Raw genomic sequence first — 26932 nt, 5'->3', positions numbered from 1 at the left:
GCTCTACTCCTGGTAGACGCGCCTCTCCTCGCAGGCGCTCTTCTCCTGGCAGGCGCTCTTCGTCAGGCAGGCGCCTTACTCCTGGTAGGCGCTCTTCTACGGATAGAAGCGCCTCTCCTACCAGACGTTCTTCTCCTTGTAGGCGCTCCTCTCCTGTCAGGCGCTCTGCTACTTCTGGACGTGTTCCCCCTGGCAGACTTGCAGGGGAAGTGACCTCATCTCACGAACGTCTTTGAGTGACGGCGGAGGAAGACTTGGAAGACGTCTTGGAGGAGGAAGCCCCCAGAGCCGCGAGTTTGTTGGACTACAAGACTTTAGCGGCCCTGTTGGTGCAGGAGTTTGGAGACTCCCTTAGCCCGGCTGCTCCTCCTTCTCCCCGATCGCTTTTCTCCAGCACCAAGACATTGAAAGGATCCTCCATCCTTAAGATGCGTCCCACCATCTCTATGAAGAAGGCCTTGCAAGGAGTTGGGGAATGGTTAAGGTCCAAAGAGGAGGCAGGCAAGACGGTCTTTTCTTTTCCTCCTTCCAAGCTCTCGGGAAAACATGGTATTTGGTATGAAACAGGAGAACCGATGGGGTTGGGACTCCCCTCATCGGCAGAAGCGGACTTCTCCACTTTGGTGGATTCCTCCAGGAGACATTCCCTACCTACTGCGAAGACTACGTGGGGAATGAACGAATTGGATCATTTCCTCAAGGGACTTTTTCGAGTACTTGAAGTCTTAAATTTTTTGGATTGGTCCCTTGGGGCTTTGGCGAGGAAGACTCTAGACCCAGAGTTTCTAGGACCGTAGGAGCTAAACAGCATACTGTCATGTATGGACAAGGCTGTTAGAGATGGCTCAGGGGAGATTGCCTCTCTCTTTGGAGCAGGGATTTTGAAGAAGAGAGCAGTATACAACTCCTTCCTCACTAAATCCGTGTCTCCTGTTCAAAGGGCTTCACTACTTTACGCGCCCCTTTCGAACCAGCTGTTCCCGCGGAAGTTAGTTAAGGATATTTCTCACTCCCTGGCGGAGAAGGCAACTCAGGATCTGTTGGCTCAGTTGTCAAGAAAGGTGAGACCAGCGGCTTCCTCCACCAGGAAGGAGAAATTTCCTGTTCAGGAGCCCTTTCGAGGGAGCCCTTCACAGAGATCTTCTTTCAGAGGCCGCAAACCCGAGAAGCGGGGTAAGTCTTCTATCAGACCCTTCAAGAAGTTGAAGTGAAAGTCAAGTCCTCCAGACAACAGTAGGTGCCAGACTCCTCAAGTTCGCAGAAGTCTGGGCACAGAGAGGGGCGAACAGCTGGTCCCTCTCTATTTTGAGGAAGGGATACCTCGTCCCCTTCAGAGAAAGGCCTCCCTTGACAACAACTCCAAGGGAGTTATCAGCCAGGTACAAGGACCCTGTTCTGCGGCGGACCCTTCTTCAGTTGGTAGACCAGATGCTAGAGAAGGAGGCCATAGAGCCAGTTCAGGATCTCCACTCCTCGGGATTCTACAATCGCCTGTTCCTCGTTCCGAAGGCCTCAGGGGGGTGGAGACCTGTTTTGGACGTAAGCGCATTAAACTTCTTTGTAGAGAAGAGGAAATTCTCTATGGAGACGACCTCTTCGGTTCTCGCTGCTCTTCGTCCAGGAGACTGGATGGTTTCCCTGGACCTTCAGGATGCGTACTTCCATGTACCCATTCATCCGTCATCGAGGAAGTATCTGCGATTTATGGTCCAAGGAAGGATTTTCCAGTTCAGGGCCTTGTGCTTCGGCCTGTCGACGGCTCCTCAAGTTTTCACGGGCCTCATGAAGAATGTAGTCCAGTGGCTGCATCTGGAGGGGGTGAGGCTCTCGTTATACGTACCTAGACGACTGGCTAATTCGTGCCGAGTCGAGGGATCGGTGTCTGGAGGACTTACAAGTAACTTTGGAGATGACCCAGTCCCTGGGACTGTTGATAAACCGGGAGAAGTCCCAGATGGTTCCCTGTCAGGGCATCGTGTATCTGGGGATTCTGGTGGATTCTCGGGATTTTCGAGCTTTTCCATCCCCGGAAAGAATAGAACGGTGCTTGGAAAAAGTGACAGCCTTCTTAGGAATAGAATGGAGTTCCGCGAGGGAGTGGATGAGTCTTCTGGGGACACTTTCCTCTCTGGAACAGTTCTTTTCACTAGGAAGACTTCACTTGAGGCCCCTTCAGTTCTACCTGAGGTGGATGTGGGACCAGAAGTTGCAGGACTTTGTGGACACCTTTCCAATCCTGGAAGGGATCAAAAAGGACCTCGGTTGGTGGCTCAACCCGCTCAGAGTAAACGAAGGAATGTCGCTGCTAAAGCCGAACCCGCACCTAGTGTTTTCTCAGACGCTTCAGAGTCTGGATGGGGAGCAACATTAGGGGCGAAAGAAGTGTCAGGCACCTGGAAGGGGGAACAGGTGAACTGGCACATAAACAGGAAAGAACTAGCAGCAGTTTTTCTGGCCCTTATAAGGTTCGAGCCAGAAGTCAGAGGATCGGTAGTCCAGATCAACTCAGACAACACCACGGCTCTGGCATACATAAAGAAACAGGGAGGGACTCATTCCTTCTCCCTGTACGAAACAGCAAGGAACGTGAGGGCGGACCTGCTGAGCAGGAGGGATCAAGTCCTCCCCACAGAATGGACTCTCCATCTGGACGTTTGCCAGAGGCTGTGGAACCTTTGGGGCAGACCGAATGTAGACCTGTTTGCCACACACTGGAACAAGAGGCTGGACAACTTTTGCTCCTCCATCTCAGATCCAAGGGCAATGGACTGGGCAGGACTAGACGGGTACACGTTTCCCCCATTCAAGATTTTGGGGGAAGTAATAAGGAAGTTTGTCTCCTCAGAAGGAGCGAAGCTGACTCTGGTTGCACCCTTTTGGCCTGCTCAGGAATGGTTCACAGAGTTACTGGAATGGACGATAGATTTTCCCAGATCCATGCCACTCAGGAGAGATCTGCTCAAACAACCCCACTTTGACAGATTTCACAAAACCCTCCCCGCTCTCAACCTGACTGCCTTCAGACTATCGAAAGACTTGTCAGAGCGAGAGGCTTTTCGCTCAAGGCTTCTAGGGCTATCGCCAGAGCCCGCAGGACGCCAACCTTGCGAGTCTATCAGTCGAAGTGGGCGGTGTTTCAAAGATGGTGCAGGACGCAGAAAGTATCCTCATCCAATACCTCTGTGACCGATATTGCTGACTTCCTTCTCTTTTTAAGGGAAGAGTGTAGCCTAGCGGTTCCTACAATCAAAGGATATAGGAGCATGCTAGCCGTGGTTTTCAGGAACAGGGACCTGAATATCTCGGAGAATAAAAACCTTCATGATCTTGTCAGATCTTTTGAGACCACGAAGAAGAAGTCCTCTAGGCCTCCCAGTTGGAACTTGGATGTGGTCCTGAAGTTTCTGATGTCAGATAAGTTCGAACCTCCTCAAGAGGCTTTCTTCAGAGACCTTACTAGGAAGTCGCTGTTCCTTATGGCTCTTGCTACTGCAAAAAGAGTTAGTGAGTTGCTACTGCAAAAAGAGTTAGTGAGTTGCAGGCTCTGGACGCCAGAGTGGGGTTCAAAGGGGGTTCAGCGATCTGCTCCTTTAAACCCTTATTCTTAGCTAAGAATGAGAATCCCTCTAAACCCTGGCCCAGAAGTTTTTAGGTAAAAGGGCTCTCGTCTTTAGTGGGAAAAGAGTTAGAGAGATCCCTATGCCCTGTTAGGATCTTTAAATTCTATCTAGAAAGGAAGAAGAAGCTGAAGGGCAGCCTAGACAGTCTCTGGTGTTCAGTCAGAGATCCCAGAAGACCTATTTCAAAGAACGCACTGGCATTCTTTATGAGAAGTGTAATAAAGGAAGCACATCTGGCGTGTGAAGAAGAACAGTTTAGGCTCCTTAGAGTGAAAGTTCATGAAGTGAGGGCCATTGCTACATCTCTGGCCTTTCAGAAGAATATGTCTCTGCATGATATAGTATCGTCTACATTCTGGAGATGCAATTCAGTGTTTGCTTCTCACTATTTGAGGGACGTGAAAGTGACGTACACGTATCTGAGACTAATCCTTTTTAATTTAACTATTCTTAATTTTAAGTTGGTATTATGTTTTTATGGTTGTTTGAAAGAGGGTTAGGTGGTACCCCCTTTCAATTGTTAGTTCTAACACAGGTTAGAAATGGTCAGGTGGTCGGGATTGGTTTTGTGCTCCTTGATATTGCCAGAGGCATAGGTTTTGTCATGTAAGTGGGTTAGCCCCCATTGACAAAATCCTAAAAAGGTTCTGTCATGTAAGTGGGTAAGCCCCCATTGACAAGATCCAGAAGAGCTCTCAGTCATAGGTCACTACCTCGCTGAAGCTCTTGAGGCAAAGCAGACTCATAGACAGTATCCATGAAGTCTTCTGCCCAATCAGGTAAGAACCAAGGTTTTTATAACCTACTACATGTGTTGTTTTCCTGTTTTTTATATATTTATTTAGCTGTCTCTTACCCTCCACCAAGGGTGCAAATCAGCTAAGTATATATCTGCCGGGGAAGTTGCATGTACAAAAAATGATATTGTTATGATACAATAAAGTTTTGTACATACTTACCCGGCAGATATATACAATTAATGGCCCGCCCAGCCTCCCCTCAGGAGACAGGTGGAAGAGAAAATCTGATTAGAAAACGGGAATGGTTCCTAGTCCCGCCATCCAGCGGCGGGAGGGTAGATCACCTGACCTACCTGTAGTGTGTGCCGCGAAATTTGAAATTCTGTCGGGGACGTCAGAGACTATAGCTAAGTGTATATCTGCAGGGTAAGTATGTACAAAACTTTATTGTATCATAACAATATCATTTTTATCTACACTTACCTAGTGATTACATGAACTGCTCCCTCATTCCTCCCCACTAATGGACATATGGGCATAAATGAATTGAGCTCTCTTGCTGTGTTTTTACCAATTGTTCCCCCAATGGTGGGTGAGGCTGTTGCCTACGCAAAAACAATAGAAGCGCTGGCGCAGCTTTTAAATTTTGACCTGCCGCATGACTAGAAATAATAGCAATGTAATTACTTGGTAAGTATATATAAAACTTTTTTTATAGCAATGTAATTTTTGTCTTATCTTCATAGTTACAGGAGGAACTTATTTTTATTTTCCTCTAGTTTTCATTCACATTTTAGTTAGCTAGAGTAAAGTATTATACCAAATGAAATAGCAGTATGCACAATATCAAATTGAATGCTACAGTATTAATGTCTGATTATTTCAGGTACTACACTTGATTTTGGGTCATCATGGCATCAGTTGTTCAGGCTAATGTCGTGTAGTGAAATCTTTGGCTTTGTTATAAGCGAAGCACTATGTCGCTCTAAACAGAGAGCCAAATTCGATCCAGCCATGTTTTCACGAATATCTGGTGCTCTTCAGGCTGCAGCTGATGTTGTAAGTGCAGTACTGAATGTATTTATGTTATTAGATTAGTATTATGTTTTATATTTACAGATTTCTTAGTGTATAGTATGGTGTCAGTAATTTTCCCTCTTAAACATGAAACTCCTTCTGTTCTCATGAAGTGAATCAGTCTTTTCCCAGTAAGTGTATACTACAGTCCATTATTTTAATATGTATGCTAAAGTTTATGGTCTACATAAGACCATGTCTTGTCCTTCATTGTCTTGCGTGCACAGTAGTGATTCAACACTTAAGGGTATAATATAGCAAGGTTGTATAATATATTATAAATGAGGAAAAAATAGAGCATAACCTTATTATTTTAGAAACATGATATACTAGTCTTTGCTGTGATGTGAGAAGGGTAGCCCCACTCAAAGAAAATGCTACCTCATGTGTTTCAAGTCTTTTGGATGCCGTTAGGTGATTGTATTTCTTATTTGTGTTTATTGTTATGAGTAATTAACATACGTGCAGCTTGGAAGTACATAATGGCAATTTTTTATATACTGAAGGTTGAAAATTATTGTTTACCTTCTGGTAAAATATTAATGTTTCATACGTGGTGAAACACTTACTATTCAGAAGGAGAGAGGTAGCTCACGTCTGTTATTTTGAGTTGGTACATACTTGTTTGTAAGATTGATTTATATGCATACAACATACAAATAATAATGGAAATGTTTGTACATATATTTCAAGGGTTTAAATGAATGTTTACCCCATGAAAAAAATAATGTTGTATTCTCAAGTCTTTGTATCTGTTCATGGTAAAACACTTGTAGCTGTGAGTAGGATTGATACTGTAGTCACTTCTGCTTGACTGGAAAAAGGGGGAGAGATTGTGTGTCTGTTTCTATTTTATATCTTTATTATATAGAATTATAGTTATGAACTTCTGATATTATGCATTGAAACGTTATCGATTGAAATTCTTTAGTATGTACTGTAGTTTTGCTCGGATTCGTTGAATTATATATAAGTATTGGTTCCCTTATTTTGTAGGGTACTATAATTACATATCTCATTCTCTGAAACAGGCTCTTTTCAACAACTTTTTTACTATAATTACTTATCTTATTCACTAAAACAGGCTCTATTCAACAATTTTTTCCCCAGTTGAATGGATAGCATCCTTCCAACTGGAGAAAATAAGAGGAAGTGAAATTCCATTGCCAGACCATGGCAACCAAAGTATTCAGTTAACAAAAGCCAGAGGGCCAGGCTAAAATCCAAAACTTTCGATAAGTAACTTACCAAGTAATTACATCGGTAAAAGTTAAGTAACTTACCAAGTAATTACATAGTTAAAAGTTTCTACCTATGGCAGTTTAAAAATTCAAAATTCATGGTAGCACTAGTAACTGTTTTTGTGTAAATAACAAGCCCCACCCACTCTCTGGGTACCGGGAGGAACAACTAGGCAGAGAGCTTCAATTTGTTTGCTTCCAGCTTGTAGTATTTTCATCAACCTGACTAACTATGAGGTAGTCTGACAGAAACATGAGGTGACATTCCAATTTTATTCACAACTTTTGGGAATGCATTTTGCAGTGTGTGACTGTAAGAATGGCGGGAAGTCTCTCCCGACTATAACAACAAATGCTCACTTCACTGCTTTAACAACAGGCACAAAAGAATACATACATTACTTCCAAGTGAAGTTTCTCATTCACTCGCAATACATATCATTCCTCATTCCTCCCCCCATAGGTAAAATGAAGTATTTTGTTCCATAATCGATCAGGTTTTTTTTATAGTTCGAGTAGATCTCCATAAAACAACATCTGTCCTACTCTGGGGTTTAGGAGTTTCCTTAACATTAGCTTGTACAGAATTTGGATTACACCTTTCCAGGAAACCATAATCATTAGGATTACGTATTTATTACACTTGAGGAACTTATTGGCATATGAGGTATCATTGGAATACTTGACATGGAGAGGTGAAGACTCAGGTTTCAACAGGATTATACAACTTTCTTTCAAACAACTGGGATAAATGATGCTTCCAAATTAAATTGCCATTTACAGACACTGAATAATTTCTTCTACCAAGAACTTTTGTAACTTTTGCTCGACCCATTCTAGTCCTTTACCAAAGTTCCTGGCATTTATGTACTGCATCTCCTACGTTAAATTTAGAATCAACACATTCTGGAACTTCTTTTTGTTTAGACATAATAATGTCTAATGGGCCTATAAATTTTCTTCCAAACATTAATTCCGCAGGAGAGCAACCAGTAGAAGACTGCACTTTCTTAAACATTGTATAGTACCTTCTGAAATAAGTCTTACATGGAAATACATCAATAAATTTAGAAAATGAATCAAAGACAATAAAAAATTGATAATTTCCAATAGGTCCACAGTAGTCAACATGCAAGTGTAACCAAGGTTAATCCACTGAAGGCCACGACAAAGGAGATATGACGTTAGGTTTAAGTTTAGCTATACAAAGTGAGCAATTTGATGTTACTTGATTAATATCTTGGTCTATATTGGGCCAATATATCATAGACCTTGCTTCTGCCTTTGCGGCAACAATACCCTTATTCCCCTCATGAAGAGCATCTATAACACGTTTTCTCAATATTATCAGGAATCACTACATGACTCCGGTATAATAATACCTCTTCTTATAATGAAAGATCATGTTTTATTTTATAAAATGGCATTACAGAGTCATCAATTTCGTTTACTTTAGGAAAATCATGTTTCACAAATTCTGTTACTTGACACAATAGAGTATCTTTCTCCGTACATTCCTTTATTACATCACATCAAAGTCAAAAGATTCATTATTATTCAGAATGTTTATCAAATTGATATATTCACCTGGTATCTGAAAATCAGTATCATCCCAATTTACTGGTAATCTGCTAAGGGTATCGGCAACAGTACTGTTCTTACCTTTAATGTGTTCTGTCTTAAACTTGAAAGCTGGGAGAAATAATGCCCACCTTTGAATGGACATGGAGAGGTGAAGACTCAGGTTTCAACAGGATTATACAACTTTCTTTCAAACAACTGGGATAAATGATGCTTCCAAATTAAATTGCCATTTACAGACACTGAATAATTTCTTCTACCAAGAACTTTTGTAACTTTTGCTCGACCCATTCTAGTCCTTTACCAAAGTTCCTGGCATTTATGTACTGCATCTCCTACGTTAAATTTAGAATCAACACATTCTGGAACTTCTTTTTGTTTAGACATAATAATGTCTAATGGGCCTATAAATTTTCTTCCAAACATTAATTCCGCAGGAGAGCAACCAGTAGAAGACTGCACTTTCTTAAACATTGTATAGTACCTTCTGAAATAAGTCTTACATGGAAATACATCAATAAATTTAGAAAATGAATCAAAGACAATAAAAAATTGATAATTTTCCATAGGTCCACAGTAGTCAACATGCAAGTGTAACCAAGGTTAATCCACTGAAGGCCACGACAAAGGAGATATGACGTTAGGTTTAAGTTTAGCTATACAAAGTGAGCAATTTGATGTTACTTGATTAATATCTTGGTCTATATTGGGCCAATATATCATAGACCTTGCTTCTGCCTTTGCGGCAACAATACCCTTATTCCCCTCATGAAGAGCATCTATAACACGTTTTCTCAATATTATCAGGAATCACTACATGACTCCGGTATAATAATACCTCTTCTTATAATGAAAGATCATGTTTTATTTTATAAAATGGCATTACAGAGTCATCAATTTCGTTTACTTTAGGAAAATCATGTTTCACAAATTCTGTTACTTGACACAATAGAGTATCTTTCTCCGTACATTCCTTTATTACATCACATCAAAGTCAAAAGATTCATTATTATTCAGAATGTTTATCAAATTGACATATTCACCTGGTATCTGAAAATCAGTATCATCCCAATTTACTGGTAATCTGCTAAGGGTATCGGCAACAGTACTGTTCTTACCTTTAATGTGTTCTGTCTTAAACTTGAAAGCTGGGAGAAATAATGCCCACCTTTGAATTTGGGCATTTGACATTTGTGGAATACTTTTACAAGGATTAAACAGAGGAATTAGAGGCTTATGGTCTGTCGTTATGATAAAGTTTTTACCCAAAAGAAAATTTGAAAATTTCTTAACTCCAAACACAATTGAGAGTGCTTCTTTATCTATTTAAGAATAATTACACATAGATTTTGACAATTTTTTACTTTTAAATGCAAATTCTTGATTCAATACAGCCCTAACTTTTATTGGACTTGCGTCCGCTTCCAGTATCAACATAGTCTCAGGACTGAATTTTTTTAGAATATTTGCTTGAGCCAAAGCTTTCTTAATAGCATTAAAAGCTTGATCATGTACAGCTGACCAATGAAACTTAGCATTTTCATACAATCAACTTACCTGTCAGATATATACATAGCTAAGACTCCGTCGTCCCCGACAGAAATTCAAATTTCGCGCCACTCGCTACAGGTAGGTCAGGTGATCTACCGGCCTGCCCTGGGTGGCAGGACTAGGAACCATTCCCGTTTTCTATCATATTTTCTCTGTCGCCGGTGGTATCAACATTGTTGTTACTACCTCCTGACTTAGATTCTTATTTCAACCTTTTGATCATCGTTTCTCGGCTATTTTGGTGACGTACCTGGATCGTGGTTTTTGGCATTCGCTACTGTGGACTGATTTTGGACTTGCTTTTTTATTTTTCTCAGTATGTCTGACTCAAATGTGAGTGTGAGAATGTGTGTGAATGTAGGCTGCAAGGTGAGGATACCGAAGGCTTCGGTTGATCCTCACACTGTATGTCGTAAATGTAGGGGGTTTGAATGTTCTTCTTCTAATACCTGTCATGAATGTGAGGGGTTGAATGCGGAAGAATGGAAGATCTAACTTCTTATTTGAGGAAGTTAAAGAGGGATAGAGTTAGACGTTTAAAGAGTGTGAGTACAAGGCCTATTGAGCCTTTTATTGATCCTATCTCTAACCTTAATGATTTTGATTCTCCCTCTGTGTCGAATCATTCACAAGCTTTACTTTCAGAATTGGCCTCTGAAATTGCCGATCTGAAGGCTACTATCTCTAAGATGAAGTCCAAAATGGCGGCCTTACAAGGTAAGGATAGTGAGAGTGAAGTGTTTAGTGAAGTGAGTGCTCCCAGTGTTGTGGAGGGGGCGTTTGATCGTCTCTGCGATGCTCCCAGGCCTAGACCGCTTCCAAGCTCCCATGCCCAGAGGAGAAGGAAAGTCGAAAGCCTTAAGGAGGTTGTGGAGAATCCCCAACGGTCAGACGTCCCTTCAGCAGGCTGTTTCGCTTCAGGCTGCTCAGGACCGCTTTAGAAAAAGCGTCCTGCGAGAGTGTTTCTCTTCCTCTCCCTCTCCTTCACCTAAACGAGGGTGGAAGGATTCGGACCTTTCCAGGCCCCTGAAAAGGCATTATAGAGAACCTGATTTAAATTCGAGCCCGGAGCGCTTCTCGGATGAAGCTCCCTCTTCAATCAAAAAGGCTAAGGTTGCGTCAACGTCTCCCTACATGGACGTAGCGGATCGCTCGCCTTCGAACTCTCCTTCTCCTCCCATTGAAGAAGACGTGGGAGAAGCTTCAAGGAAAATTCTTCTTGCTGTCCAAGAGCAGCTAGCCTCATTGGTGGGAGTTTTGGCTAGAGATCCTCCTCGTAAGAAGGACGTTTCTCTTCCTATTAAGAAGTCTCGTCCTCTCTCCCCTGCCAAACGCGAGGCGTCTTTCAGGCATGAAGCTTCCTCTTCCAAACTAGTAGAAGAGGACATTCTTTCTAGATCAAGAGCGAGAGAGGCATATACCAGGCGCGAAGCGCAAGACAAGACGCCAGCCAAACGTGAGGCGTCTTCCAGGCGCGAGGCGTCATACAGAGGCGTGGAATCAGCCAGGCGCGAGACTCCAGCCAGGACTCCTTCCGGACGTGAAGTGTCTTCTAAGCGCGAGGCGCCAGCCAAGTTTTTGGCACCAGCCAGGACGCCAGTTGAGTGCGAGACGTCTTCCAGGCGCGAGGCGTCTTCCAGACGTGAGGAGTCAGCCAAGCGCGAGGCGTCAGCCAGGACGCTCGGCGGACGAGAGGCGTCATCCAAGCGCGAGGCGTCATCCAAGCGCGAGGCGTCATCCGTATATGAGGAGCCACCTAAGCGCGTGGCGCCACCCAAGCAGGAAGCTTCTTACAAGGCTCAAACTTTTGTGAAGAGGAGAGATTATCACTCCCTTAGTCCCTCTCCTATCAGGAGTTTGTCTCCCCCAGAGAAAAGACGTCCTGATTTTTCTACGGATTCTCCTTTAGACCCCGAGTTAGATGAGAAGTCAGAAGACGAGACTCGTAGAAGGGAAGGACTGTCAAGCTACAAAGTCTTGACAGCCCTGCTTCTTGAAGAATATGGAGACGCATTAACACCTGCCGCTCCTCCTTCTCCGCGCTCTCTGTTTTCGAGCGCAAAGGCAAAGAAGTCTTCGTCTTTTCTTAGAATGAAACCCACCATATCTATGAAGAGGGCTCTTCAGTCTTTGAATTCGTGGATGGATTCGAAGAAGGAGCTGGTCAGGACGGTCTTCTGCATGCCCCCAGCGAGACTCGCTGGCAGAAGGGGCATTTGGTATCAGACGGGAGAGAATATGGGCCTTTCTCTCCTGTCTTCGGCTGAAGCAGACTTTTCAACGTTAGTCGATGCATCAAGAAGACAAGGTTTGAACTCTGCCCGTGTGACTTGGGGCATTTCAGAACTGGATCATCTCCTCAAGGGGCTCTTCCATGTATTGGAAGTTTTCAACTTCTCAGATTGGTCCCTTGGGGTGATGTCCAAAAAGGCGCATGACTCAGAAGGACTCGACCCAGAAGTTCACCTTTGTATACTGTCGTGTATCGACAAGGCAGTCCAAGATGGCTCTTTAGAAATCTCCTCTTTATTTGGAGCGGGACTTCTTAAGAAGAGGACAGTCTTCAGTGCTTTTTTGACCAAAGCGGTCTCCCACTCTCAGAGAGCAGCACTTTTGTACTCTCCCTTATCGGACTTTTTGTTTCCTTCTCAGTTAGTGAAAGACATTTCCCGATCATTAACTGAGAAGACGACTCAAGACCTTCTTACGCAGTCATCAAGGAAGAAGAGACCTGTGACTGCGGTGGAAAAGAAAGGACCGAGTACGTCTGTTCAGCCCTTTCGAGGAGGCCCTACCTCCAGAGCACCCTCAAGAAGGAAGGCTCCTGAGAAGAGAGGTAGGTCTGCCTTCCATCCCTTTAAAAAGGGTAAATGATGCTTCTCTCCTCCAAACACCAGTAGGTGCCAGGCTCTTAGAATTTGCGGAGGCCTGGGCACGTATAGGCACGGACGCCTCATCTTTGTCCATGATAAGGAAAGGATACCTTATACCTTTCCACGACAGTCCTCCCCTAACGTCAACTCCGCGGGAACTGTCAGCCAAATACAGGGACCCTGTACTGAGGGATACTCTTCGACTGATGGTGGATCAGATGTGGGACAAGAGAGCGATAGAACTAGAACTGGATCAAAACTCCCCGGGGTTTTACAATCGTCTTTTTCTGGTTGCAAAGGCCTCGGGGGGCTGGAGACCAGTACTGGACGTTAGCGCTCTGAACAAATTTGTTCAGAAGGAGAAGTTCTCCATGGAGACTTCGGCCTCAGTCCTTTCAGCTTTACGCCAAGGAGATTGGATGGTGTCTCTGGATCTCCAGGATGCCTATTTTCACATACCGATTCACCCTTTGTCGAAGAAGTACCTCCGTTTCATGGCGGAGGGAAGGATCTTTCAGTTCAGGGCCTTGTGTTTCGGCCTGTCCACAGCTCCTCAGGTCTTGACAAGCCTGATGAAGATCAGAGGATCTCCAGGATGCCTATTTTCACATACCGATTCACCCTTTGTCGAAGAAGTACCTCCGTTTCATGGCGGAGGGAAGGATCTTTCAGTTCAGGGCCTTGTGTTTCGGCCTGTCCACAGCTCCTCAGGTCTTGACAAGCCTGATGAAGATCAGAGATCAGGGCCAGATCAGAGAGACAGTGTTTGGAGGACCTTATTCTGACCATGAACTTGATCAAGTCGTTGGGATTACTCGTGAACCTCGAGAAGTCGCAGCTGACCCCCAGACAGAACTTAGTCTATCTGGGGATTCAGATGGATTCTCGGGGTTTTCGAGTATTTCCTTCGCAAGAGAGACTCGCAAGAGGCTTGGAGAAAGTCTCTCTCTTAAGGAAAGAACGGACGTCGGCGAGGGAATGGTTAAGCCTTCTGGGAACCCTTTCCTTGCTCGAACAGTTCTTTCCTCTAGGAAGACTGCATATTCGTCCACTTCAATTCTTCCTCAAGAGGTCTTGGAGTTGGAAGACAGGAAATCTATCAGACGCCTTTCCCATTCCAGTGGAGATGAAGCCTCACTTGGAATGGTGGTTGCCCCCATTGAAGGAGAACAAGGGAATCTCCCTGAAGGTTCAGAACCCAAACCTAGTGTTATACTCCGACGCGTCGGAGAAGGGTTGGGGAGCAACTTTAGGCTCGAGAGAGGTGTCAGGCATCTGGGAAGCAGCACAGGTGTCCTGGCACATAAACTGCAAGGAGCTCTTTGCCGTTCATCTGGCTCTAAAGAGCCTAGAACCTTTGGTATCGAACCAAGTTGTTCAAGTGAATATGGACAACACCACAGCGTTGGCCTACATTCGGAAACAAGGAGGGACTCACTCCTTGTTCCTTTACGAACTGGCAAGAGACCTACTGCTTTGGACGTCCCAGAGGAATATCTCCCTGCTTACGAGATTTATTCAGGGAGTAAGGAACGTAAGGGCGGACAGGCTCAGCAGGAGGAACCAGGTCCCTCACACAGAGTGGACCCTCCACTCGGAAGTGTGTCAGAGTCTCTGGTCTCTTTGGGGGACTCCTCATGTGGATCTCTTTGCCACATTCCTTTCCAAAAGACTAGAAGTATTTTGTTCGGTTGTAGAAGATCCCAGAGCTCTGATGGTCAACGCCTTCCTACTAGACTGGTCTCACATAGACGTCTACGCTTTTCCTCCGTTCAAGATCCTGGGACTAGTTCTAAGAAATTTGTGGCTTCAGAAGGAACACGGATGACCCTGATAGCCCCCTTTTGGCCAGCACAAGACTGGTTCACAGAGGTGGTGGAGTGGACAGTAGATTTTCCCAGATCCCTCCCAAGAAGGACGGATCTTCTCAAACAACCACACTTCCAGAGGTATCATCAAAACCTCCCCGCTCTCGCTCTGACTGCCTTTCGACTATCGAAAGACTTGTCAGAGCGAAAGGGTTTTCTCGCAAAACTGCAAGCGCAATTGCGAGAGCCCGCAGAGCTTCCACTAGACGAGTATATCAGTCTAAGTGGAAAGTTTTTAGAAGGTGGTGCAAGTCTAAGATGTTGTCCTCCTCCACTACCTCTGTGACGGAAATCGCTGATTTCTTACTATTCTTGAGGGAAGATTCGCATCTATCTGTACCCACAATAAAGGGATACAGAAGTATGCTTTCTGCAGTTTTCAGGAATAGAGGACTAGATCTTACAGAGAATAAAGATCTCCACGATCTCATCAGATCTTTTGAAACTACCAAGTCTTCGGGCCCAGCTCCTCCTAGCTGGAACCTTGATGTAGTTTTAAAATTCCTTTCATCTGAAAAGTTTGAACCTCCTCATCTGGCGTCTTTTCGAGACCTTACTAGAAAATGTTTGTTCCTATTAGCTTTAGCCACAGCAAAAAGAGTTAGTGAACTGCATGCTCTAGAGGATAAAGTAGGATTTAAGGGGGACTCAGCCATTTGCTCGTTTAAAGCTTTATTTCTAGCTAAAAACGAGAATCCCTCGAATCCCTGGCCTAGGACCTTCGAGGTTAAAGGTTTATCGAGTCTCGTAGGGAGAGAGGCAGAAAGATCTCTTTGTCCTGTAAGAGCTCTGAAATTCTATCTTCAGAGAAAACACCAGATGGGGGGCTCTACACAAGGTCTTAAGTGCACGATAAAAGACCCCACAAGACTGATGTCTAAGAATGCTCTAGCGTTCTTTGTGAGAAGCGTCATTACAGATGTGCATAAGATCTGTCCTGACGACGCTCTTCGACTTCTAAGAGTGAAAGCTCATGAAGTAAGAGTAGTAGCGACATCTCTCTCGTTTCATAAAAATATGTCGCTTAAGAACATCTTGGAAGCGACACTTTGGAGATACAACTCAGTATTTGCATCTCACTACTTGAGAGATGTTCGTGTGACCTACGAGAATTGTTTTTCTATAGGTCCTTTCGTGTCAGCGGATACGATCCTGGGTATAGGAGCCAACACCAATCCTTAAAATTTGTACATACCGTCTATTAGATATGTTCTAGACTTTCTGCTGACAAAGTGCAGACGTCGCACTGGCGGCCAGTCACTATTGTTCAGTAAGGAACTCTTGTGATATCTTATTAGATGAGTATCATTATTTTTTTTTTTAATTATGTGTGTGTGTGTAATGTGTTTTTGAGTTATGGTTGTTGTGAAGAGTTTGGGGATAACTCGGAACAATTTTTAATACTAACTCGGTGGTTAGGATCAGGTGGTCGGGATTGGTTGTGTGCTCCTTCATAAGGTGTATTGTCATATAAGTGGATCAGCACCCATTGACAAAGTCCTTTCAGGCTCTGCCGAGTAAGCGGATAAGACCCCATCGGCAGACCCACAAGAACTCTTGGCCATAGATCATATATCTCGCTAAAGTTTCTTGAGGTGATGCAGACTCCTGGGCAGCAGCCAAGAAGTCTACCACCTATCAGGTAGGAACCAAGGTTTTTTTTTATATACCTACAACATATGTTGTTTACCTGTCTATTCCATAAGTAGCTGTCTCTTACCCTCCACCAAAGGGTGCCAATCAGCTATGTATATATCTGACAGGTAAGTTGATTGTATGAAAATGATATTGTTATGATACAATAAAGTTTCATACATACTTACCTGGCAGATATAGTATACGATTAATGGCCCACCCAGCCTCCCCGCAGGAGACAGGTGGAAAAGAGAAAATATGATAGAAAACGGGAATGGTTCTTAGTCCTGCCACCCAGGGCAGGCCGGTAGATCACCTGACCTACCTGTAGCGAGTGGCGCGAAATTTGAATTTCTGTTGGAGACGACGGAGTCTTAGCTATGTATATATCTGCCAGGTAAGTATGTATGAAACTTTATTGTATCATAACAATATCATTTTTCCGTGTTAGGTTATATAAAGGACATAAAATTGAACTGAACTGAGGTACAAACCTATTGTCGTAAATACATAATCCTAAAAAAGATTTAAGAGAATACAGAATTTAACTTAACATTTCTTTTCTGCAATATAGATAAAACTTAACTTAACCTTTTGTCATGCTCCTCCTGGGTATCACCTACAACAAGTATGTCATCTAAAAATACTTGCACCTCTTCAACATTTGTTAATAACTCAGTAGTAAACCTCTGGAGTACACCTGGTGCAGATGACAACCCAAATGGCAATCTGTGAAATTTATATAAACCAGGGTGAGTATTCATAACCAAATATTTCTGCGAGTCTTTACTCACTGACAACTGTAGATAAGCATTTTTTAGATCTAACTTAAGTATATATTGACAAGGACCCAAATTTGCCAAAATATTCTCTAATTCAGTAATGGAAATGTATTTAGTACATGGGTTTGGGTATTTACATATCTGAAATCTACACATACTCTTACATCACCAGATGGCTTAACAACAGTGGTACCTTGAGATACGAAATTAATCCGTTCCGAGGCGCCCTTCGTATCATGAGTTTTTCGTATCTTGAACCGCATTTTACATGTAAAATGGCTAATCCGTTCCAAGCCCTCCAAAAACACCCAAGTAAATTTCATAATAAAGCTAAATTGACCTTTAAACAATGAAATACTACAACAATTTGGACCATTTAATACCTAACTTAATACATACTGCTAATTACCTGTAAATTAAATGTATTAGTGTACATGGTATACAAGAAATACTGTACGTACATACATACGTATGTAGTAAAATGTGGAAGCTTACCTTTTGAGTGAGGCTACACTTAACTTTACAAAACACATAAAAAAATGTCAGAAAAACAAACTAAACTTACAAAACACATTAACAAAACTGTAACACTTAACTTTATAAAAAACTTAAAATTACATTTTTTTTTTCTTTTTTTTTTATTTTTACATTTTTTTTTTACTTTTTTATACTTTACATATTTTACAAAATTTCAATTTCTTCACCACCGAATGGATGCCAGTCTGTTTACGGAATTTTCGAACCACCCATGAGAAGCCTTGAACTCTGGGGTTGCCGTTGATGTCCCCTCTCCTCCGTCGTCTTCGCCTTGGGCAATCAAATCGCCAACAATAGCGCTGGCCTTCTGGCAGATTGCCGTCTCGGTTATCGTATTGCCATTGATTTCTTGTCCTCAATCCATAGAAGAAGCAGCCTCTCCATTTCATCATGCACATGGCTCCCTTGTTGGATAAAATAGTCACGCCCTTGGAAGGTGTAGCTGCTTTGATGGCTTCCTTCTGCTTAAGGATTTCGGCCGTACTCCTTAGCGATCACACTCAACCGCAAGCCAGCTTCATACTTTTTTATTATCTCCATTTTTGTCTGCATAGAAAGCATTCCCTTCTTTCTGTGAACTTCAGCAACTTTCTTGGGACCCATGACTATACTGTACATAATTAAGTTATGTAGTACGTTTACTAATTAGGTTCTTACACAACACGATAAAGTAGCACAACAAAATCACTAACACAAATTTACGTTAACAAACTAAATCGTATATGTAAACGAACGAATTCCGCGTGCGTACGATAACACTGGTGAGAAGCAATGGCTGAAGAAGAACGCTGCTACGTACTAGTAGCATGATGGGAGGGATGCTGACCAATAGGAGAGAAGGATCTCATGGCGGTGACTAGCATCAGGAACCAATGGGAGAGCGGGAGGATGGTGGTGAGTCTACCCAGTTAACAACGCGTGAGTTTCAAAATTGTTATCGGTGGTCTGGGCGAATCTCGGACTTTACAGCAATAACCTTTCGTATCTTGAGCAATTTTCGTATGTAGAGCCGTAAAATCTTTCGTATTTGCTTTCGTATCTCAAGTTTTTCGTAAGTTGAGCCTTTCGTATCTCGAGGTACCACTGTACTGGTACAATTGGACTTGCCCAGTCTCCAGCATGCTCTACTGGTCCTTGGAACCTCTTTTCCTTGGACTGGTGGTGGATGCTTGCAAGTTGTATTTGCTTACCCGTCTCAAGTTGTGTTTGCTTACCCGTCTCTTTCAAGAGGACAAGTTGCATCTCGCTTATGGTGTGTGGTTCTAGAGGTAAGAAGGATGTGAGAGTGACTAGCCTCTCCACCTTCCCCTCCTCATCCTCCTACTAGTCTTCCTTCAAGTTGAGGATAGGACTCGAACTTACACCTGCTGGTCAGGCACGTAGTTTCCTTTCCATTTTTCTTGTCAAAATCATATAGAAGCAATCTTGCTCTTCCTCTAGCAAGGTGAGGAGAAGACTGGAAATAATGCAAACCCTTCCCAGAACTTTGTATTAATGCTTCCGACTCTAAATATTCTTCCCAGCCCTTTTTCGGATGAGATACGATTCCTCACTCATTTCAAAAAGCCCCAGAAGTCTGACGCTTGAATATGCAGCTCCTATACTCCGATCAAGTTGCCTCTTGACACTCCTCCTCACTCTTACGACCAGGAGGAATAGCCCAGGTGTGCTGAACTCCAATTAGTTCTAGAGTCTTACTCAGATTCCTCCTACCAATCAGTGAGTGTTCCTATTGTAAAGGACAGTGGGTTTGTATATTGTGTAGGAACTAATCACAATTTTTTAAAGTAAGTTGTATTTTTCCTAACTATACAAACCTGAGGTCCTTTACATTAATGCCCACCTAATGCCACCCCTCAATCAGAAACCTGGGCCAAAAGGCAAGGTGGAGTGTTTTCATCCTGGCAGGCGGGCCTACTCGCCTACCAGACAGTAGTTACTGCCTAACCACCTTGCTCAAGAATTTAATGGCCGTATTCCAGATTCGCTGAAAGTAATTCCTAATGTAAAGGACCTCAGGTTTGTATAGTTAGGAAAAATACAATTTACTTTAAAAAATTTTTATTTTTCTAAAGACAAACTTGAGCAAGAAGTCCCAACAGGACTCCCTTTGTTTTTGCAATTACAGAATAGGTCAAACAGGACTGTCATTGGTGGTTGTGTGAAGCAAGGCTTCAGGAAGGGAAATCCTTTCTACGATTGAACCCCCACCTAGACTTTTACTCCAATGCCTCAGATCTGGGTTGGGAGCTCTACTTGGGTAACAATAAGTGTCAGGAACATGGTTAGAAGAGCTGAGGAATACGTACCCACATCAACTAAAAAGTACTGAAGGCCATTCATCTTGGTCTACAGGCCTTGGTTCACAGCAGGACAGTAGCTCTCCATGCCGACAACACAACAGTCCTTTCCTACATTCAGAAACAGGGAGGCACCTAGTTGCACCTAGTTGTTCGCTCTTTACGAGACTGCAAATGAGCTCCTTCTGTGGGCAGAACAAAACCAGGTATTGCTTATGACTCACTTCATCACGGGAGACTAAATGTCTTGGCAGATGGACTGAGTCGCCTCAACCAGGTCCTGCCAACCGAATGTACCCTGAACCCTCTAGTGAGCAAGGAAATATGGAAGCTTTGGGGCACACCCTCCATAGATCTATCTCTGGCTTTGAGGAACCACCGTCTTCCTCTTATCTGCTCTTTTGTCCCAAATCCTCTCACATGGTCGATGGACACTATGCTTCTGGATTGGACAGGTCTGGAAGTACAATAGACCCCCCCCACATTTGCGTTCTCTGGATTTGTGGACTCAAGTATTCGCATATTTCTCTCTGGAACATTTCCCCTCATTATTTGCGGAAAATTCGCCTATTCGTGGTATTTTTCTATGAGAAATATCCATAAATTCTTTTTTTTTTATCAATTTCATCATAAAATGCATTTTTTTGTGATAAAACTATTAAAAAACCAGGTATAACAAATTTTAGTGTGTTTTTCTTGAGTTTTAACTAACAAAATAGGAGTTTTGTACATGCAACTTCCCCGGCAGATATATACTTAGCTATAGTCTCCGACGTCCCGACAGAATTCAAAACTCGCGGCACACGCGACAGGTAGGTCAGGTGACCAGCCCAGGAACCGTTCCCGTTTTCTAACCAGAATTTTTCTGTCGCCGGTAGCAACAACATCGTTGTTGATACCTCCTGCATTGGAATTCTTTTCTCGTTGGCCGAGGATTATCTATCTGTCTTTTGGTGATGTACTTTGATCTTTGGTTTTGGCATACGCTTATCGTGGACTGTTTTTTGGATTTGGAATTGGATTCTCTTTAAAATGTCTGACGTGGCACCTGTATTTAGGGTGTGTGCGAAAGAGGTATGTAAGGTGAGGCTACCGAAAGCATCGGTGGATCCTCACACAGTTTGTAAAAAATGTAGGGGGAATGATTGTTCTGAAACTAACACCTGTCTGGAATGTGAGAGCTTAACGGAAGTGGAATGGAAGACCTTGGCTTCTTATGTAAGGAAACTTGAGAAAGATAGGGTTAGGAGGGCTTCCATCAGAAGCTCAAGTAGATCCTGCTCTAATGAACAGGAAGTAGCTCCTAACTTTTATAGTATTTCTCCTGCTCATAGTTTGGCTTCAGCCCCTTCCCCCAGTAGCGAACCTGTAGATGCGTCTACGGAAATGGCTGCAATGAGAGCCTCAATAATCAGCTTGAAAACGCAACTGCAAGCGATGAAGGAGACAGGTAAGCGCAGTGATGTGTGCAGTGATTTGTGCAGTGTCCCCAGTGAAGTGGAGGGGGCGTCTGACCGACTCCGCATTGCTCCTAGGCCTAGACCTCTTTCAGACTCCCATGACCAAGGGAGGAGGAATGTCGAAAGCCGCAAGGGGGATGTAGAGTATTCCCAACGGTCAGGCGTCCCTTCGGCAGATCCTGTAGCCGCTTCCCAGGCTGCCAAGGATAGCTACTGCAAAAGCGTCCTGAGGAAGTGCTTTTCGGACTCAGACTCTTCGTCTCCCAGAAGGGGATGGAGTTCTTCCGCTAAGTCGCGTCCTCTTAAGAGATCCTGGAAGACGCCAACTAGCGAAGCGTTACGTTCCAGTCCGGAGCCTTTTCCGGAGTATTCGCCTGCTCGTAAGAAGAGAGCCATGAGAACTCCTGACTCGCCTCCGGAAGAACTATCACACAAGACAAAGGAAGTCTTGGTAGGACTCCAACAGCAGTTGTCTGCCTTAGTGGGAGTTCTTTCTGAAGGCTCTTCTAGGAAGAAAGACATTTCTCTTCCCATCAAGAGTTCCGTTAGGAGAGATTCAGAGAGTAAGCGTCCTGGCGTTAGCAGACGCTCCTCGCCTGAAAGGTTTTCGTCCCCAGCGAGACCTTCTTCAGTCGTATATGACAAAAATCGGAAACGCCCTACGAGCAAGAGTTCTCCCAGGAGTTTGGCTAGAGAAGAGTTTGCCTCCCATGGCAAGCATCAGGAGCCTGATTCGCGAATTTCTCGTGAGAGAATTCGTTCGACTAAGAGCTCCGGGAGAGAAGAGAGTCCCTCTCTATTTAGAGCTCCGCTAGAAGAAAGGAGCGCTCGTTCGTCCTCGAGACATTTTCCGAAGGACGCAAGAGTTTCGCCGAATAGGCCCCGAAGATTGGACAAGTTTTCTTCACCTCCTAGGAGGAGTAGGAGAGATTCTAGCTCCTCTCCGGAAAGACGCAAAGGGAAAAGGAGTTATTCGCCTGCTAGACGCAGTCAACAGGACGCAAACGTCTCCCCTCATGGACGACGGGAACAAAGGGTTCTCCTTTCTCCTCGCAGGCGCATTTCGCCTTCTAGGCGTCCTCATCAGGACGCAAATGCCTCTCCTTCTTGGACCAGGCAGCCTCACCAGGACGCAAGCGCCTCGCCTTCTTGGCCTAGGCGCTCTCACCAGGACGCAAACGCGTCTCCTTCTTGGCGCCAGGAACAGGATGTTCTACTTTCGCCTAGCAGGCGCTCTTCGCTTCACAGGCGCCTGATTCAGGATGCAAGCGCCTCTCCTAGCAGACGCAAGGAGCAGATCAGAAGCCCGAGTATAGGGAAACTCCAGGACTCGTACAGGAAGGATGATAGGAGTAAGGACGAAAGGAAAAGACTTCCTTCAAAGGATCGGTCTCCTGTTGAGGAAAAGCCCTCTTCTCCTGCATCACGTTTGGAAGAAGTATCGGATGAAGAGATAGCCAAAGATGCAGGAGTTTCAGACTATAAGAGACTTGCTTCTCTGTTGCTGCAGGTGTTTGGAGACTCACTACGCCAGTCGGATCCCCCTTCGCCAGGATCGTTATTATCCAGTACGAAAATGTCGAAGGCCTCCTCATTCGTTAAGATGACCCCTACTCTTTCTATGAGAAAGTCTCTGAAGAGTCTCGAGAACTGGCTCAGGGCTAAGAAGGAAGCGGGTAAGACAGTATTTTCTTGTCCTCCCTCTAAGTTGACAGGGAAACCAGGGATGTGGTATGATACCAAGGAGCCAATGGGCCTAGGTCTCCCTTTGTCCTCTGATGCGGATTTTTCCGCTCTTGTAGATGCGTCTAGAAGACGCTCTCTACACTCGGCAAAAGCCTCTTGGGGAATGTGTGAGGTGGATCATCTCATCAAGGGCCTCTTCAAGACTCTCGAAGTCTTTAACTTCATGGACTGGGCTTTGGGAGCTTTAGCCAAGAAGTCGCAAGAACCAGACTTCGTTTCCATGGAAGAGTTGGGCAGTGTTTTAACCTGCCTAGACAAGGCGGTTATGGATGGCTCAAATGAAGTGGCATCCCTTTTTGGATCCTGTATTTTGAAGAAGAGGGGCAGTGTTTAGCTCCTTCTTAACGAAATCTGTTTCTCCTCTGCAGAGATCCTCCCTTTTATACGCGCCCCTCTCTAGTCACCTGTTTCCTCAGGACATAGTGGGGGACATTTCTAAGACGCTTTCAGAAAAGGCCACACAGGACCTGCTGGCCCAGTCAGCGAAGAGGCTAAAGCCTGCTGTGCCGCTGGCGAAAAAGGAGAAAGTTCCCTTCCAGCAGCCCTTTCGAGGAAGGTCTGCACCAAGAGCTTCTCTTAGAAGTAGACGACCGGAAAAGAGAGGAAGGTCTTCTCGAAGGCCGTTCGTCAAAACCCAGTGAGACGGGGGTCCTCCAGATAAAAGTGGGTGCCAGGCTTCTAGATTTTTACGAAACTTGGGCACAGAAAGGTGCCGATGCCTGGTCCCTATCCATCCTAAAGAAAGGATATTTATCCCCTTCAGGGAAAAACCTCCCTTAACGACAACTCCAAGGGAGTTAACAGCAAATTACAAGGAATCTGTCAAGAAACAAGCCCTTCTACATCTCGTGGAGCAGATGCTTTACAAGGAAGCCATAGAGGAAGTAAGAGATCTCTCTTCCCAGGGGTTTTACAATCGCCTGTTCTTAGTTCCGAAGAGCTCAGGAGGTTGGAGGCCAGTTCTGGACGTGAGCGCCCTGAACGTGTTCGTAGCAAAGAGGAAGTTCACAATGGAGACGACAGCCTCGGTGTTAGCAGCCCTGCGTCCAGGGGACTGGATGGTATCCCTGGACCTGCAGGATGCTTATTTCCACGTACCAATACACCCGTCGTCCAGGAAATACCTCAGATTTATGGCTCAAGGAGAGTATTTCAATTTCGGGCCCTATGCTTCGGACTATCAACAGCCCCCCAAGTATTCACGGGACTAATGAAAAATGTGGCTCACTGGCTTCACCTCGAAGGGATTCGGATATCCTTGTATCTAGACGACTGGCTGATACGAGCACAGTCGCGAGTCAGATGTCTGGAGGACTTAAAACTGACACTGGAGTTAACACAGTCCTTGGGACTGTTGGTAAACCTCGAGAAATCCCAGATGATTCCCCAGCAGAACATTGTTTATCTGGGGATTCGGATGGATTCTCGGGGTTTTCAGGTGTTTCCATCACAGGAAAGACAGAACCGCTGCTTGGAAAAAGTAGCAACCTTCCTAGAGAAAGAACAATGTTCCGCGAGGGAATGGATGAGTCTTCTGGGGACCCTTTCCTCGTTGGAACAGTTCATTTCTCTAGGAAGGCTTCACCTAAGGCCGTTACAGTTCTATCTAAGAGAACGTTGGGATCAGAAATCTCAAAATCTGTCCGATTCCTTCCAGATCACGAAGGAGATAAAGGAGGACCTGCGTTGGTGGATGAATCCGTGCAGGATCAGCGAAGGAGTATCCCTTCACGTTCCGAACCCTCGGCTAGTGTTGTACTCCGACGCCTCAGATGCGGGGTGGGGAGCCACTCTAGGGACGAGAGAAGTGTCAGGCACCTGGAGGGGAGAACAGGTGTCCTGGCACATCAATATGAAAGAATTAGCAGCGATTCACCTGTCCCTCATACACTTCGAGGCTCAGATCGCAGGTTCAGTCCTGCAGATCAATTCGGCACACACAACAGCCCTAGCTTATATCAAGAAGCAAGGAGGGACGCACTCGTTCTCCCTTTACAGGAAAGCAAGGGAACTACTGCTTTGGGCAGAAGAGAGAAGAATCACTCTCCGGACGAGATTCATCCAAGGGGACAAAAATGTAAGAGCCGACCTTCTGAGCAGGAGAGACCAAGTACTGCCTACAGAATGGACGTTGCATCAGGAAGTATGCAACAGACTATGGAACCTCTGGGGGAGATCAAATATAGATCTTTTTGCCACCCATTGGAACAACAGGCTGGAAAGTTACTGCTCCCCGATCGCCGACCCAAGGGCGATTGCGGTGGACTCCCTTCTCCTCGATTGGGCCGGAATAGACGGGTATGCTTTTCCTCCGTTCAAAATATTATCGGAAGTGGTAAGGAAGTTTGCAGCAGCAGAGGGAGCCAAACTGACCCTCATAGCCCCGTTCTGGCCTTCACAAAACTGGTACACAGAGGTACTGGGATGGATGGTAGACTTTCCGAGATCTCTCCCAAATAGGAGCGATCTTCTCAGACAACCCCACTTCGACAGGTATCACAAAAACCTACCCGCTCTCGCTCTGACTGCCTTCAGACTATCGAAGGACTTGTCAGAATGAGAGGCTTTTCTCGAGAAGTTGCGAAAGCTATCGCAAGAGCGAGAAGACCATCTACTATTCGAGTCTACCAGTCGAAGTGGGATGTGTTTCGCAGATGGTGTAGAGCTCAGAAGATATCCTCTTCCAGTACCTCTGTGACAGATATAGCCGATTTCCTCCTGTATTTGAAGGAGAAATGTAATTTAGTAGTCTCTACAATTAAGGGCTATAAGAGTATGCTATCTTCAGTCTTCAGGCATAGAGGCCTTAACATTGGGGAAGACAAAGATTTGCATGACCTGATAAGATCCTTCGAGACGTCAAAGAACAGAGGGATTAGAGCACCTAATTGGAACTTAGATGTCGGTCTAAAGTACTTAATGACCTCAAAATTCGAACCTCCCTGTAAGGCTACGTTCAGAGACCTGACAAGGAAGTCTTTATTCTTGGTCGCGCTGGCTTCAGCGAAAAGAGTAAGCGAGCTACAAGCCTTAGAACATAATGTTGGCTTTAGGAACGACTCGGCGTTCTGTTCCTTCAAACCAATGTTTTTGGCGAAGAATGAGAACCCTTCGAAACCTTGGCCTCGAACATTCGAAGTAAAAGGACTTTCTTCGCTTGTAGGAACAGAGCTAGAAAGGGCTCTGTGCCCAGTGAGAAGCCTTAAGTTCTACATAGAAAGGAAGAACGAACTACAGGGGAGTAAGGAAAGTTTATGGTGCTCAGTGAGAGATCCCAGAAGGCAGATCTCTAAAATGCTCAGGCGTTCTTCATCAGAGACGTAATCAAGGAAGCCCATTTACAGTGTAAAGAAGAACAACTGGACCTTCTTAGAGTTAAAGCTCACGAGGTAAGAGCAGTCGCTACCTCTTTGGCATTCCACAAGAACTTGTCTATACAGACTCTAGTGGAGTCGACCTTTTGGAGATGCAATTCGGTCTTTGCAGCTCATTACTTGAGAGACATTCAAGTGACGTACGAGAAGTGCTTCACTCTAGGAGCGTACGTATCTGCGGATTCGTTGCTGGGACAGGGAGCTGAACCCAATCCTTTTTAGTTTATTAAGTTAGGGTTTTTAATGGTGTTTGGTGCATTTTTTGGTCGATTGAAAGAGGGTGCAGGAGTTGACCCCTTTCAAATCGTAGTGCTAACATGTTAGTGTGGTCAGGTGATCGGGATTGGTCGTTATGCTCCTTGTGTTGTCTTAAATACCTAAAGCTCTATCATGTAAGAGGGTTAGCCCCCGTTGGTATGATACAGGTCAAGGTTCTGCCATGTAAGTGGGTCAGCCCCCATTGGTACGATCCAAGAAAAGGCTCTACCATGTAAGCGGGTAAGCCCCCATTGGTATGATCCGAAAGGGTTATCAGTCGCAGGTCTCA

The 26932-nt window shown here is 44.6% G+C and overlaps 1 protein-coding gene across 1 annotated transcript in view; it reads left to right on the top strand.

Annotated features, from left to right (window-relative positions):
* Positions 1–26932, top strand: part of LOC135212695 (FHF complex subunit HOOK interacting protein 2A-like) — a 177018-nt gene that overhangs the window by 2318 nt on the left and 147768 nt on the right. Inside the window, exon 2 of the mRNA XM_064246378.1 lies at positions 5247–5419. Coding sequence (XP_064102448.1) covers positions 5294–5419 — 126 coding nt within the window. The 5' untranslated portion in view covers positions 5247–5293. The remainder of the gene's footprint in view (positions 1–5246; positions 5420–26932) is intronic.

The sequence above is a fragment of the Macrobrachium nipponense genome, chromosome 41 (assembly GCF_015104395.2).
Source record: "Macrobrachium nipponense isolate FS-2020 chromosome 41, ASM1510439v2, whole genome shotgun sequence".
NCBI lineage: Eukaryota > Metazoa > Arthropoda > Malacostraca > Decapoda > Palaemonidae > Macrobrachium > Macrobrachium nipponense.
This window is presented reverse-complemented; position numbering and strand designations above follow the sequence as displayed.